The sequence below is a fragment of the Sebastes fasciatus genome, chromosome 18, assembly GCF_043250625.1.
Source record: "Sebastes fasciatus isolate fSebFas1 chromosome 18, fSebFas1.pri, whole genome shotgun sequence".
Lineage (NCBI taxonomy): Eukaryota > Metazoa > Chordata > Actinopteri > Perciformes > Sebastidae > Sebastes > Sebastes fasciatus.
The window spans coordinates 20,777,590-20,791,082 of record NC_133812.1 but is presented as its reverse complement, the minus strand read 5'-3'; the positions used below and the strand labels follow the sequence as shown (position 1 = coordinate 20,791,082).

At 38.5% G+C, this 13,493-nt stretch overlaps 1 protein-coding gene across 1 annotated transcript in view; it reads left to right on the top strand.

The window, feature by feature from the left end:
- Window positions 1–13,493, top strand: part of man1a1 (mannosidase, alpha, class 1A, member 1) — a 152,980-nt gene that overhangs the window by 72,321 nt on the left and 67,166 nt on the right. The window contains exon 4 of the mRNA XM_074614732.1: window positions 2,847–2,927. Within this exon, the coding sequence (XP_074470833.1) occupies window positions 2,847–2,927 (81 nt within the window). The remainder of the gene's footprint in view (window positions 1–2,846; window positions 2,928–13,493) is intronic.

Here is a 13,493-nt window from a genome sequence, read left to right as displayed (position 1 = left end):
ATTGTGTTTTGGCTTAAAATAACAACGTTTCAAAAGTGAAAGTTAATTTTGTAACGATACGATACATTGCAATTCAAAGCTGATTTGAATGGCACATGGCTTCAGTAACTAGGAGGAGTAGCTGCTAACACTACAGTTACTTTCCTTGTGCTGACTCAAGCCTGTCAGAGCATCGATGAAGCCAAATCTCTGACTCTGCATTGCTTTTCTGAGACGATCAGTTCATCTGCACACCCCCTAGTTACTGATCAAAACAGCACTACTCTCTCTCTGCTCTTCTATGTGCACTAGCTGAAATAGCGTTTTCCCTTCATCTCAAACCTGACAAAATATGAATGTAGCTGCGCTGCAGGAGCCACACGGATCACACTGCCATTTATTTTTTTCTACACAAGCAGCTAAGCAACACTTTTAAATCTATTTAAAGGGAAAGAGCACAGCACAGGGTTTATAGCACTCCTGAGACTTCCACTGTCACAACTCAAAACGCTCTGAACACAACTTAACGATCATAAGCTATAAAGAATAGGATGGGGAAAAGGAAACTCGACATTTTCTGTAATGAGAAAACTATAAGGGTAGTTTTTTTTTGCTTTTTGACATTTTAAGCTCCGAGACCAACAAATACAGGTGACACTTAACATCTAGTCGCTCACAAAAAAAAAGTTCATAAGATGCACTTTCATCTAAAGAGGTCTACTCGGGCCATTATCTCATTGATTCATCTTGCTGTAGCCCTTAATTAGTTCTCTGTTAGGAAAAGGCCATGCTTAGTCAGTTTCCTGTGCGCTCTGTAATGGATTTAATGTTGCACCATCAGGAGACTTGACTGCCAACTTTGTCAGGCACTCTTGCAGGAATGAGATAACGTCACTCAGCTGCTGACTCAGAGGGTCATTGTCCAACAGTTTAAAGCAGTGATGGCTGTTAAAAGCTGTCGCTGCAGGAAAACTGCTGCAACTGTTTGCTCAAAAGTACTAGTATAATGAAGCTGACATACTTCTGATTCACTCTTCTAGTTATGTAAAGTGTACTGCTTATAGGCAGCAGGTAGTGGATAGAATTAACAGTGGCTTTTTCCTTTTTTCCCCATGCGTTGTGGAGGAAATAATTAAATTTTAATTAGGAAGAATTAGCAACACAATCTAAGTACTCAATCAGTCATTCAGACTTGGGGGGGGGGGAGAAATGACAGGACACATTTTGTCTGGCATGTAATTTGTTTTTCCACAGGACAGAGTCTATTGTCCTATCTCTGGTCGACAGCAGTGATTTATGAGAGCTGTCAGTCAAGCACAAAAACTTCATCTGACTCAGGAATCTGTTCATAAAGACGTGAAGCGAGAGCGATGAAGCTTCATTGTTCCGTTGCTGAGACAGATGGCTTTACAAACTTAACATTTTTTTTGTTATTATTTGTGCCATTCGCTCTGCCAAAATCTGTCTAGAAATAGAGGCATTGTATTTTTAGATGCAGCGCACTTTATCACTGCCATTTAAGGCACCGTTTCTAAGGATTTCTTTTTTAACTTTGGGGGACTTGATGCCCTTCACTGCTCTGTGACAGATTGGAATAAGAGTACCCAACAGAGGGGCCTTATATTTCATCAGCAATTTTTAGTTTTTCATAAAACCTTTGCTGATGAACGATGAATGACTCAAAATTTGACACATACATTAGTTAATTCCTTTCTAAATCTACAGCCATACCAGCGGCTCTGTGTGGCTGAATTTAGACACAGTGGTGCTTAAGGCTAAATGACAACGTCACCATGCTAACCGGCTCACAATGACAAATCTAGCAACTACAATGCTGCCATGTTCACCATCTTAGTGGAGCTTTTTTAGCATGCTAACATCTAGTTAGAACTAAACACAAACTACAGCTGAGGCTGATGGGGATGTCATTAGTTTTATGAAGTATTAGGTCATAAATAATATTGGAAAAATTAAGTAAGATTTTGATCTGGTGACTGTGCTGAATGAAAAGTTGAGGGGTCAACATTTTTGATCTACACCTCTAAAAATACAAAGCTATTTGAAATGATGTTATGATGTGATAATAACCAATGCAGCCACGATGCAAGGTAACTGTTAAAAACATCTGAAACAACTCATGCAGCGCAGGTATCGGTGCTCAATACTCATGAACACATGCATAATGCAAATAAATGACTCAATGAAAAAATAAATATGCCATTAAATGTACCAAAAATGATATGAAAAATAAACCTAGGTATTAATTAATTGATAAAATATTACATAAATTGATATTCCTGTTTTAATTTGCTTCTTTATTTATTTACCTTTGTATTAATTCCCCTAAGCATCTACCCTTCTATTTAATTTTCCCTTTTAATTATTTATTTAGGTTTATTAACTTTTAAATTAATTTTATTTTTGCATTTATTCATTATTTTTTTAATTTATTATTATTTATTTATTTATTTAGGATTTTCACTTTGCATTTCCCCTCCTATTTATTAACCCAAACCTTTTTATTTCTGTGTATACATTTCTTTATGCATTTCTTCGTCATTATGCATTTCTTCGTTATAATCACTCATTCATACAGTAGCAGGCCTCAGTCCTAAACCAGCAAAGACATAAATGTTTTCAGTGTCAACTGTTGGCTGCTTCAATCCAAAAATATCTGTGTGAACTGTGGAAAGCTCACCTCGGTCTAATCCTCCCTGAAGTGAAACAGGACCCAGAAACATTTCTGTATTGAGTTTTCCTGATTCACAGTTTGTAGGAGGATAAATGTGGATTCATGAGTAATATTGTTTTAGTGTTCATCATCTCATATTTGTTTTCTTTGTCCCCCCCCCCCCCCTCCCCTGCAGAACGCAGAAGTGTCTGTGTTTGAGGTGAACATCCGGTTCGTTGGAGGTCTGCTGTCCGCCTACTACCTGTCTGGGAAAGAGGTAAGAAACATGCTGTAGCTTCCTGTAGCGTTGAGACTTTGAGGAGAGATCTTATCGCCTGTTGGCTGATTGATGAAACGGATGGTACAGAGCTGATGATGGATGCTGGAGATTGAGCGATTGAATGGGTGCTTTTATATACTCAAAATCTTTAGTAATATCTCCTTTAATAGATCATACAGATTAATGTATGCCATTAGCGAGTCCTGAGGTACGTTCTCTTTTTGAGTATGGATCTATCTCTTCTATCATGGTTAAACACACTGTGGGTACTTGAAGATGGCTGGAAGATGGCCTGAAATATTGTTCCTTAGTTCTTGTTTTAAATGGTGATAAGTTAAAGATACAGCAATGTATAAAACTAAATATATGGTATCAGGTTCTGTGGTGTTTCTCATAAGCATGTTCTTGAATGTCGGTAAAACGAAGGTTGCCTACAAGGTGTCAGATATTGAAAACTGCCATGGTGTCGCTATTTTACTTTAAAATAGGGAAAAGAAAGGTGGTGCTCCACCGGCCTTGGGGGGGAAGACTATGTCCTGAAGTGTCAAATTATTGCTCCAGACTTGCTTTATTTAGAAAAATGAGAGAGGGGAGATTCCACGGGTCTTTTCACTTTACTCATAGCGCCAGTCCTGCTATGTCTATGTGCATGTGCGTATCTGCTTAGTGACGACAGGCTGTGAAAGTTACATCAGCAGGGTATTACGGTCAGATCGTGTTCCCCTCTGCAAATGCAGGGATTTAGTGTTAAACTCACTTTTCCTTAATATCTTCTCTCCTTTCTCTCTTTTAATTACACTCCTCAGTCTCTTAATGTATGATAAGACCCCACCAAAGACCTCAAATCTGGTACCTGCAAAGTATTTTTGGAAAACTGAAAGATCTTCGGAGTTAATTTCTAGACTGATTGTCACAAAGGGGATTTCGCCCCTGAGTCACTTTCATCTTCACTGCTGTCGACTCTTCTGCTGCAATCTGCGCTTTAATACACATACACAGGTATACACTCCTGTCCTAATCTACACCATCATCGTGGCGGTGAGCGAACCAGAGTTGGGAGGCTAAGTGCTTCTTTATTAGCAGGGGGAGATAGTGCAGACTGGAGTTCTCTGGAAGCAAAACCCATTTCCAACCTCAATGAGCATTTCAGCGCTTCAATAGACACAGAAAATCTGGAGGAACATTATTTCTTATTTGTCAAGTGCTGGATGTTAGGGCTATGGGTTCAAATTGGCAATAATAATATCCCTAATAAGGACAATAATTGTTACTTAAAGAACACTTTAAAGCAAAGTTGTAAAATGAGAATCATTATTTAACAAGTTCAGAGTAGTTTATCACTACTTTATGGCTTGACAACTCTTTTATTGCCATCTAACAACCTAAATGTTAAACCAAAGTATGTAATTTATTCATAATTTCCAGTAATTCTCAAGGCCTCAATGTAACACAAACCATATTCCCTTTATATGTGTTTCTCCACATTAATTTCAAGCCTAAACAGTACTTTAAATAACAATGAGTTTAATTTATATAATACACTTTAAAATACAGCAAAATCTCAAGGTGCTTCACATAAAGGGTAAAACAATAAATGTTAAAACAATTAACACAAAAGAGCCAATGCTATTAAAAGCATTGAAATAGGATAAATAAAATCATAGACAAAATATTTCAAGACTCAAGTTAAAAAGTAAATAAAATTAATTGGGACTTAAATAGCAGTAAGGCTGCAACTAAAAACTATTTACAGTACATTGTTGATTAATCTGGTGATTATTTTCAGGATTTATTGATTAATTTGGTCTATAAAATGTCAGAAAGACGTGAAAAAGGACAATATTTCACATCAAAGTTTCCTAAAGCCCAAGGTGATGTCTCTAAAATTGCTTGTTTTGTCTAACTTAAAGTATGAAACCCAAAGACATCAAGTTAACTATCACATTAAGACAAGATATAGAGGAAGAAAAGCAACAAATCTTCACAATTTAGAAGCTGGAACTTAGTGGAGTAATTAGTATTTTGTGCTTTGAAAATGTCCTGAACAATTAATCTGTGAGATCAATATGAAGGATTATTGGCTCGGGTTGCTTTATCATTAGTTCCAATCAAGATTGGTTTGCTCAACCAGCCAATCACATGCCTAAAAACTACCTCCGCCAAGGCCAGTACGCTCCAAAATTGAATGGGTTGATTAGACCAAGTTTCATGAAATGGGGCCAGTAGTTTTTCTGTAATCCTGCTGACAAACAAACCAAACTGAACCAAAAACATAACCTCCTTGGAGGACAAAAAAAGTGAACAATTTATAAAACAATGCAACACAAAATGCCCAAAAATAATTCAACAACTAAAAGTTGCAAACTGGAGTTCAGCTAAAAGCAAAATAACGTGTAAAGTGTTTAAAAAGACAACACAATGGCACACACAGTCATGACAAAAGCTACTTGCGGATCATCTGAACTGTGTGACGATGAGTCTGAAACACTGGAGGCCAACTGTGACTCATCATTTCTTAGCCGTCACTCTTACTTCCATTTCTTCTTTATGAGAGTCAATCAGTCCAAGAAATGTCCTCCTGTATTGCATCCGAGCCTTGAGAGGTCGCTGTCCTTCAGCTGCAGGTCAGGGTCCCCTGAAGGATGGAGAAGGTAGATGGATGGCTTGGCCTCGGAGGACTGAAGGCTATAGATGGACAAGATGACTGAATGATTGTTGTAGAAGGCTATTGGGTGGCGCTGAAGGGCTTTTTCGTGGTAAAAGAACAAACACCATTGATGCCTGCTGGGTCCAGAGACTTCAAGTTACTTGTTTTGACCAACCAACAGTCCAAAACCCAAAGATATTCAGTTTGCAATCACATGAAATAGGTGGAATTGCGTATGTTTTTGCTTAAAAGATAAACAAATGATCCATTATCAAAATAGTTGCAGATTAATTTTGTGTTTATTTACTAATTGTTTAATTGACTAATCATTTCCACCCTACTGTATGTGGAGAGTTGGACATCCTGTCAATCATAAGAAGTGGACGCAACCCATTGGTTTGTGGACGGCTGTTTTGAAGCCATGAATTCGGCATTTTGGCCATCACCATCTTGTTTTTTTGCAACCAGAAGTGACACGAGAGGGTGGAGATAAGTACAACCGAACGCTGAATAAGACATTTTTAGGCGACCAAAAAGGTTCTAATTAACTTTCATGAACTGAAAACACACTGTGAAAGGGTTAACGTTCTGAGACGAAAACACGGACAAGTCCCAGACTCCCAACGCCGTGGTAGCAACCTGTCAATCACGAGGTAGCCACGCCCTAAAGCATACCCTGCTTTATGGTCTATTTGACTCTAAATGGGACCATAATTTACTAAATGAACATCAAGCTGTATTGAAGAAGACTTGAAACTAGCAATTTAGACCACAAAACCCATGTTTACAATGTTTACTGAGGTAATAAATCAAGTGAGAAGTAGGCTCATTTTCTCATAGACTTCTATACAATCAGACTTCTGCATTGGCTTCACTTTTCAGACCTGGAGGTTGCCCACTGATAAGCTTATCCCCTAATAATGTCATTAATAACTGGTACATAATGATCAATATCTATGTTATTATTATTTATTGATGTTATTTTGTCTTGTGAAACTAGTTCTTGGCAAGTAAACCAGAATTTGAATCCGTTAAATCAGCAAAATCCATTTCTGCTTTTTCAGAGGAGCACTCCAGTTTTCCTCTTTCACTCGCTAAACTTCAACCTGTAAAACCAGCGCTTTTGGAAAAACCCACTTATGATAAAAGCCTCTTGCAGATAAAGTGGAGCTGTACTGCAGGTACATTTAGCGGACTGATATTTTTATAATAAAAATGGACTAATTGAACACTGGTCAGGTTTTATGTAACTCCCCGTTTGGAGTATCTATTAGATGAGACTGTACCTGACCTGCTGAGCAGATGTTCAACCCTCAAAACCCAAAGAGAGCACAGAGCAGAGAGAGAAAGAGGCTGTCAGCTGAATAGAAAGAGAAGATAAAAAAGATTAGATGTGACCTTAGAAACTATTCAGCCCCTTGACTTCTTCTGTATTCTGTGGAGTTGCTGAATTGAAAATGGATTCATTAGAGATAGGAGACTTTGTCAACACAAGGCCCACTGAAGTAAATATACTGTAAGTGTGTTCCTAGGGCTGGGCGATATGGCCAAAATCTTCTACCACTATATAGGTCATTTCTTATCTTGATAAGCATGTAGAGCATGTTTTCTGGTAATTCAATAAATAAATAGTCTATATGAAATAACCACATATTAAAGCCTATTTTGTTTACTCCTGTGTGAATTTAATACTTGACAAATGAAAAGTGTTTTCTCATTTTAAGAACTTGAGTGCAAAATGAACATAAAAGTTTAAAGTGAAATCATAGAGAAAAAATAAATAAATATAGGCTATATCGCGATAGAAACAATATAAAAAATATATATACGATAGACATTTTTATATCGTTTTGATGATATATATCTTCATATTGCCCAGCCCTGCTCGAAAATTGCTGTTGCAAACCCTGTAAGCAGGTTAAATATCTTAAAATGTTAACTGTTTGTATCTGAGTTGTTGAATGGCAGTTACAGTTTTAAGTTGAAGCGCTCAAAGCATCTGAAGTGTCAGTTGAAGTTGAAGCACTGAAAGGATTTGAAGTGAAGTTTCAGAGCAGAAAGTGGTTAAAATCTGTTGAGGTGTAAATTGTTTAAAGCATTAGTTTCCAGTATAAGCTAAAGCAGCTGAATTGTCAGTTTGTATAAAAGCACTGAAAGCAATTGAACTGTCATGTGTCAGTCTGTATGCCTGACAAGTACCACCTACACTTAAAATATAATTTCAACAGCTTTCAACGTTGACTGTCCAGCTGACATTTTAACTGTCAGCTGTACTCAGTGAAATCCCTTTGTCACTTTTACTTCAACTGAAACTTTAACTTCTTTAATTTCTTACTTCAACATTCAGTTCAACTTCTTTCAGTGCTCACACATGAGCTGAAATCAGCCACCTTGCTGTTGAAGGCTGGAAGTCAGAGAGGTGAAGGTCTATCGCCAAACTATCCTTGATCTGACATACTGTCAGCGGTTGTGTTTACAAGCTGAATGTTGGAAATACGGAGAGTTTCTGGTTCAAGGGGGATAATAGATAAGAAGTCAAAGAGGTGTCGGAGACAGACAGAAGGAGCAGCAGGTAGGCGAGTCACTCGGTCTCTCTCCCGGTCGGTCCTTGTCTGGCTCCGGCTCAAAGAGACCCCGGCTCTTTGATGAAAATTTGATCAGCAAAAGTACAGCTGGTACTGGCTGTATGCACCTTACTGCAAGGCTTTTAACAACCACAGCATGTAACCTCATCCGCGGAAGAAAGGGAAGAAGGGAAGGATGGTAGGAAGGTTGGAAGTAAACAATGTACGGAGAGATGAACAAAGTGAAAGGCTTCCAGTTCTCCAACTAATCAAAGCTAAGTGCTTCAAGAGGGGAAGGACAAAGAAAGGACAGACAGCAGCAAGAATGAAAGACAGAGGGAAGAAGTGCATGAAGGAAGGTAGTCAGGAAAAGAAGAAGAGGAACCTGAAAGAAATACAGAAGAAGGGGATGATTGGAGGGAAGAAATTTAAAAGAAGCGAGGAAAGAAATTTGAAATGTTAGAAGGAAGAAAATGAAGAGACAGATGCTAAAGACTAGTACTATATACTCATCTTTATTGTACACAATAATCTCATTTGCAGTTGGTATTCAAGAAATTAACCTACTTAGCTTTTCTTTATTAACAGGAAAAAATACAATACATGCACAGTCGGATGCCAATCAAACTGCGACGTTAGACATCCACTGCCAATTAGACTTAAGTAATTTTTAATGGTATTTATTATGTAATCATATTTCTTGGAGCTATTTCACCATTATCCACAATTAACTTTTAATTATTCCAATTATTCCAGCTGTGAGGGCTTATATTAGAGTAATATAGATAGCTTATATTTCCTTTGTGCATTGCATTATGAGGGGTTAGTTTACATCAGTAGTACAGTGAAAAATCAAGACTTTTTAGCATGCATACTGGCTGTTTTGAGTATATTTGAACACTTAACCCTCTGAGAGTGAATGTGTGATGAGGATTTAAGATACAGATAGATTAAAAAAATGGAAATAATAAAGGAATTACATAAAAAGGGAACTAAAAGTTAGATGATGGGAAGAAATCAAGGCAGGAAGTGATAAAAAAGTATACATATAATCATTATAATCACTATAAAGACAATACAACCCTCAAGTAATTCCTAAATGAAGTGATTGCAATGCGTAAAATTCAAATTACAGTGTGAAAGAATCAGCAAATCCTTGCTGTGAAGATGTGTATTTAAAATTTGTCGTTATTCATTATAAGAGGTTTTCATCCTCCATCCAAACCCTTATCCTAGAGTGATTAGAATGACCAACAATGGTGATGCTTGATTGTGATGAAAACTAATCCCAATCTCCTTTAGTTGTGTTTGACAGAGTAATCTGGTGATGGCTGGGATGAGTGTCCCAGCTGCCTCCCTCATCCTTTAGAACAACCCAGATTAAAGTGGAAATCCTGTCACTGTTAAACCAAAGCAGAGGCTCACCGATTCTCAGGTGTTTTATGGACCTCCGTACGGGGGACAATTGGACTGCGGGGACATTTATCTTAATGAAAAATTAAAGGTTTTAGAGGCAAAATAGATACATTTAGGAGCATGAACTGCAGACAGAATTAATGATCCCATTGTCTTCTTTGACAAAAAGGCCCCAGCGGGTATTTTTAGGGAAATTCCAGCTACTGACTTGATGACGCTGAGGGTGTCATCACTTTATATCACTGATCCTGTTTCTGTCAGCCCATAGCAGAGCAGGAAACTGACAGAAAGGGAATAAACATTAGATTGTTTGTCTACATGTAACACGTAGCTATCAGATACAAGAACAAGGAAACACAGCAGCTGCCAATAAACTGGTTGATCCATCGTAGAGGAAGAATCATTTGATTACCTAACAAGAGACATTCTTTCAGTACCAGGGCAGACATGTCATTTTAAATTTAGAATGAGCAGAAAAGGCTTGACTAATTGAAGGAAGTGAACCGTGTTAACCTGTTATGGCTGGAGTCAGACTACCGGAAAGTCTGACGTGTTAGTACTACTTGATTAAAACATTCAGCCAAAGCAAGTATGATGCTTTAGCTGTCAGAGTTAGCCATGTCTAGTGGGCATTTTCCAAAATTATGTTACTTTTGGTACCAAATTCCCTCTCCAGACAGTGAACTGATCATATTTAGATAATAACTTTGGCTATGCAAAAAGCTTGAGCTTGACTTAATACTAGCAACAAACCTACACACAACTGCCAGGACAAAGATCTCTTGATTGAGCTAACTCAGACCTTTCTTACTAATGAAATGATGCATATACAGTAAGACAAAATAAATGAGTTTATAAATCATGACTTTGCATAAAGCATACAGGAAACAGATACTTTGTCACTGCTGGTCCGCTGTTTAGCCAGATAATGAATGGCCATTGGCGAACGATGCCACTCAATGCGGCGTCCTTGTAATCGCGGTTGGCTTTTAGTCTGGAGGAACAGACCACTGGACCACTGGACAGATCTGTGTTTGACTGATTTGGTTTGGCAGACTTTGGTTGTTCCATGGATTTCTGTGGCATGAACAACAGGATTTAGCTGAACTTGAGCTTCTTGCTGCCAGGCCTTAATTAGTTTCCTCTTTATTGTCACTGATTGATCAGATGGCACAGGAAGCAGCGCAGCCTGGCTCAGGACAACACGGCACGACTTTGCCAATTCCTTCTGCTAATTGATCGATCTCCATTAAGATTTGCATTTCCCAAGTTCTATTCATCACAAACCTCAGCACACTCTGATCTGCAATCGGGAAAGCATTCATCTTTCACTTTCATACTCGGCCTTCATGATAAAAATCATACAATTACTGATTACTAGTACTGTTTCAAATAGACTGTGAGTGGACTTTGGTAGGGGTCCTTGAAGCTATCAGGACTAATCAGGATTCAATCTCACCGATGATTTCAGGGTCATTAAAGGATACTAGTGCTGCAGACTTGTGTGATTAGACTTTGATGAGGTGCCAACCAGGCCTGTCAACATCTGTATTTATCCTCAGCAGGATCACATGTGTTTTTTAGCCACAATCACTTTTGTCCATTTTTCCCGTGTTTCTCTGTAGTCCCAAGGTATTAATTTAGGATAAACATGATTTTGTTCTGTGAAATAGCTCAACAGAGAAAAGTAATTTGCCATATTGCTGCCTTTGCGTGCATTTGAACACTTCTGTAGTTCACCAGAGTCTACACATATCAACCATGTTCTGTTTGTATAATGAGTTATTCCTAATTTTTCGTGGGCTTTCCCACGAATGTCCAGCAACACGTGTCAATTTACGCTCGTTTCATGCATACAGTCTTTTCAAAATAAACTTCCATCTTCACAAGAAACAACCTGGTTAGGTTTAGGCAACAAAACTACTTGGTTAGGTTTAGGAAACGATCGTGGTTTGGGTTAAAATAACTAGTGAAGTGATAAGTACAGAAATTATATGACAAATAAGTCAACGTTTGGGTTAAAATAACTACGGAAGCGGCATAACTTAAGTATGGAAATTATATGCAAATAAGTTAATGTTTGGGTTAAAATAACTACGAAAGTGACTTAACTCAAGTACGGAAGTTAGGTGACAAATAAGTCGTTGACCTCTGGTTTCACACGGGGTACGAACAGTGGTCTCCTTGGTGTTTTTTGACCCACCCATCCACCCCGACCTCCTCTCTGCGTGCCGTTTGTCACTCTTTATACCTCCTGGTTCACGATTACGTGGATTGAATACGAAATAATTTCGTAGGATATATACGAATTCCAGTGCATTACTTTTCGTAGGTATAGCTACAAACGGCGTATGAAAACAGCCTGAACATTTTGCTGCCTGCAATTGGACACTTATATAGTTACAGAGTCTACAAATATCTACCATGTTCTGACGATAATTCTGGATGTTTAGATTTGATAATGTATAGCTTGATGTGGCGTAAAAGCAGCATTAAACCGAACAAGAGAGATGAGCAAAGATCAATGCAGAGAAAGCAGCAGGCAGCAGATGACTGACAAGCTCACAGGCATGCAAGTAAACAGTTCTTGCACTGAAGTTTGGAAACAGCAGGGAGTCTAGATGCAGACAATGTTTTGATGTGTTGCTGCGCCATATGGCTGACAGGGTGGTAACTTGAACAGCTGCTTGCTTTGAAAAAGAAAAATCACATTATGTGGCTCCATTACTTCATTTTCTCAGAAGTGTGATGGTGGCGGCTTTGTAAAGATTTCATGAGAGTAAGAAAGAGCCAGATATGCTTTATTATGTCCAACTGATGTGATGCAACCATAGATAAGAATAAATTATCCCCAAATCACAGGGTTAGGATCACTAGTGAGAGTCAAGGCTAGAACCAATTAAATGTTTCATGTCCAAACAAATTGAAACAAGTTGTGTGCGGTCAGCAGTTTGTTCACTCTGGGCTCTAATGTTAAAGCGTGATTCATAACATTTACTGTTGGCCCTGAGTGAATGGATAATGAGCAATGGATAAAATGAGGTTAGGCTAGCTGTGGGCTTTCTCTAGGCTGGGATTTTGGGTTCGCCCATGGCCAAGAAACACAAGTGTGAAAAGCCTTAATGTGACAAGCCCTGAGAGCTGACCTCCTCAGTCCACCGCTGATACTAACTCTGCTTCCCCTCCTTATAATATGTGTCCACCTCTGGCTCTACATTGAGGTGTTAAAAATACCCACAACCAGCACCCCTCTGGAGCTGCATAATAATGTTCTTAAAGAGTGAGCATGACTGAACAAAAACTGTGTGCAACTTTACCAAAGAGTACCAAGAGCACAGTCTGAATTTTAGTTAATTATAGGAGGGAATATGGTGTCTGACATGTTGAAATGTGTTCTGTCTCAGTTGCCCTCATTTGTCCTCAATTAACATGCAACACACTGTAATTAGACAGAGCCAAAAAAAAAAGAAATCCAGATGCACATGTGCCCGAAACACACACTGGAGATCCCTCCGCACAAACCACGTCTGGAGGCTGAGATGAGTGGAGGATTTATCTAAGAGGCATGAAGAAATGTGGTCCAACTCTTAGCCAGTGGCTCAGATAATGGAAAATACAGCAGAAAGAGAAGAAGAAGTGGATGACAATAGGTGGATGACTGGCATGAGAAAATGGTTTTACATTGAGCAGAGGCACAATGACTTAGCGAGACAAGGATTGAGTGAGACAGGAAGCTGCAGGGGAATAGCAGGCTGGCTTTGCTTCTCTTATATATGTGTGTGGCTGTTCACTTCTTGAGCATTTTCTTGTCTACAACATTAGTTTAAAGGTGCAATGTGTAACAATATCAACAGAATGTGACGAGGCTACAGCGTTGATGTCAAAGCCGTCTCTGTTGTGTTGCAGAGATATCTACTGAAATGAGCATGCTAACCA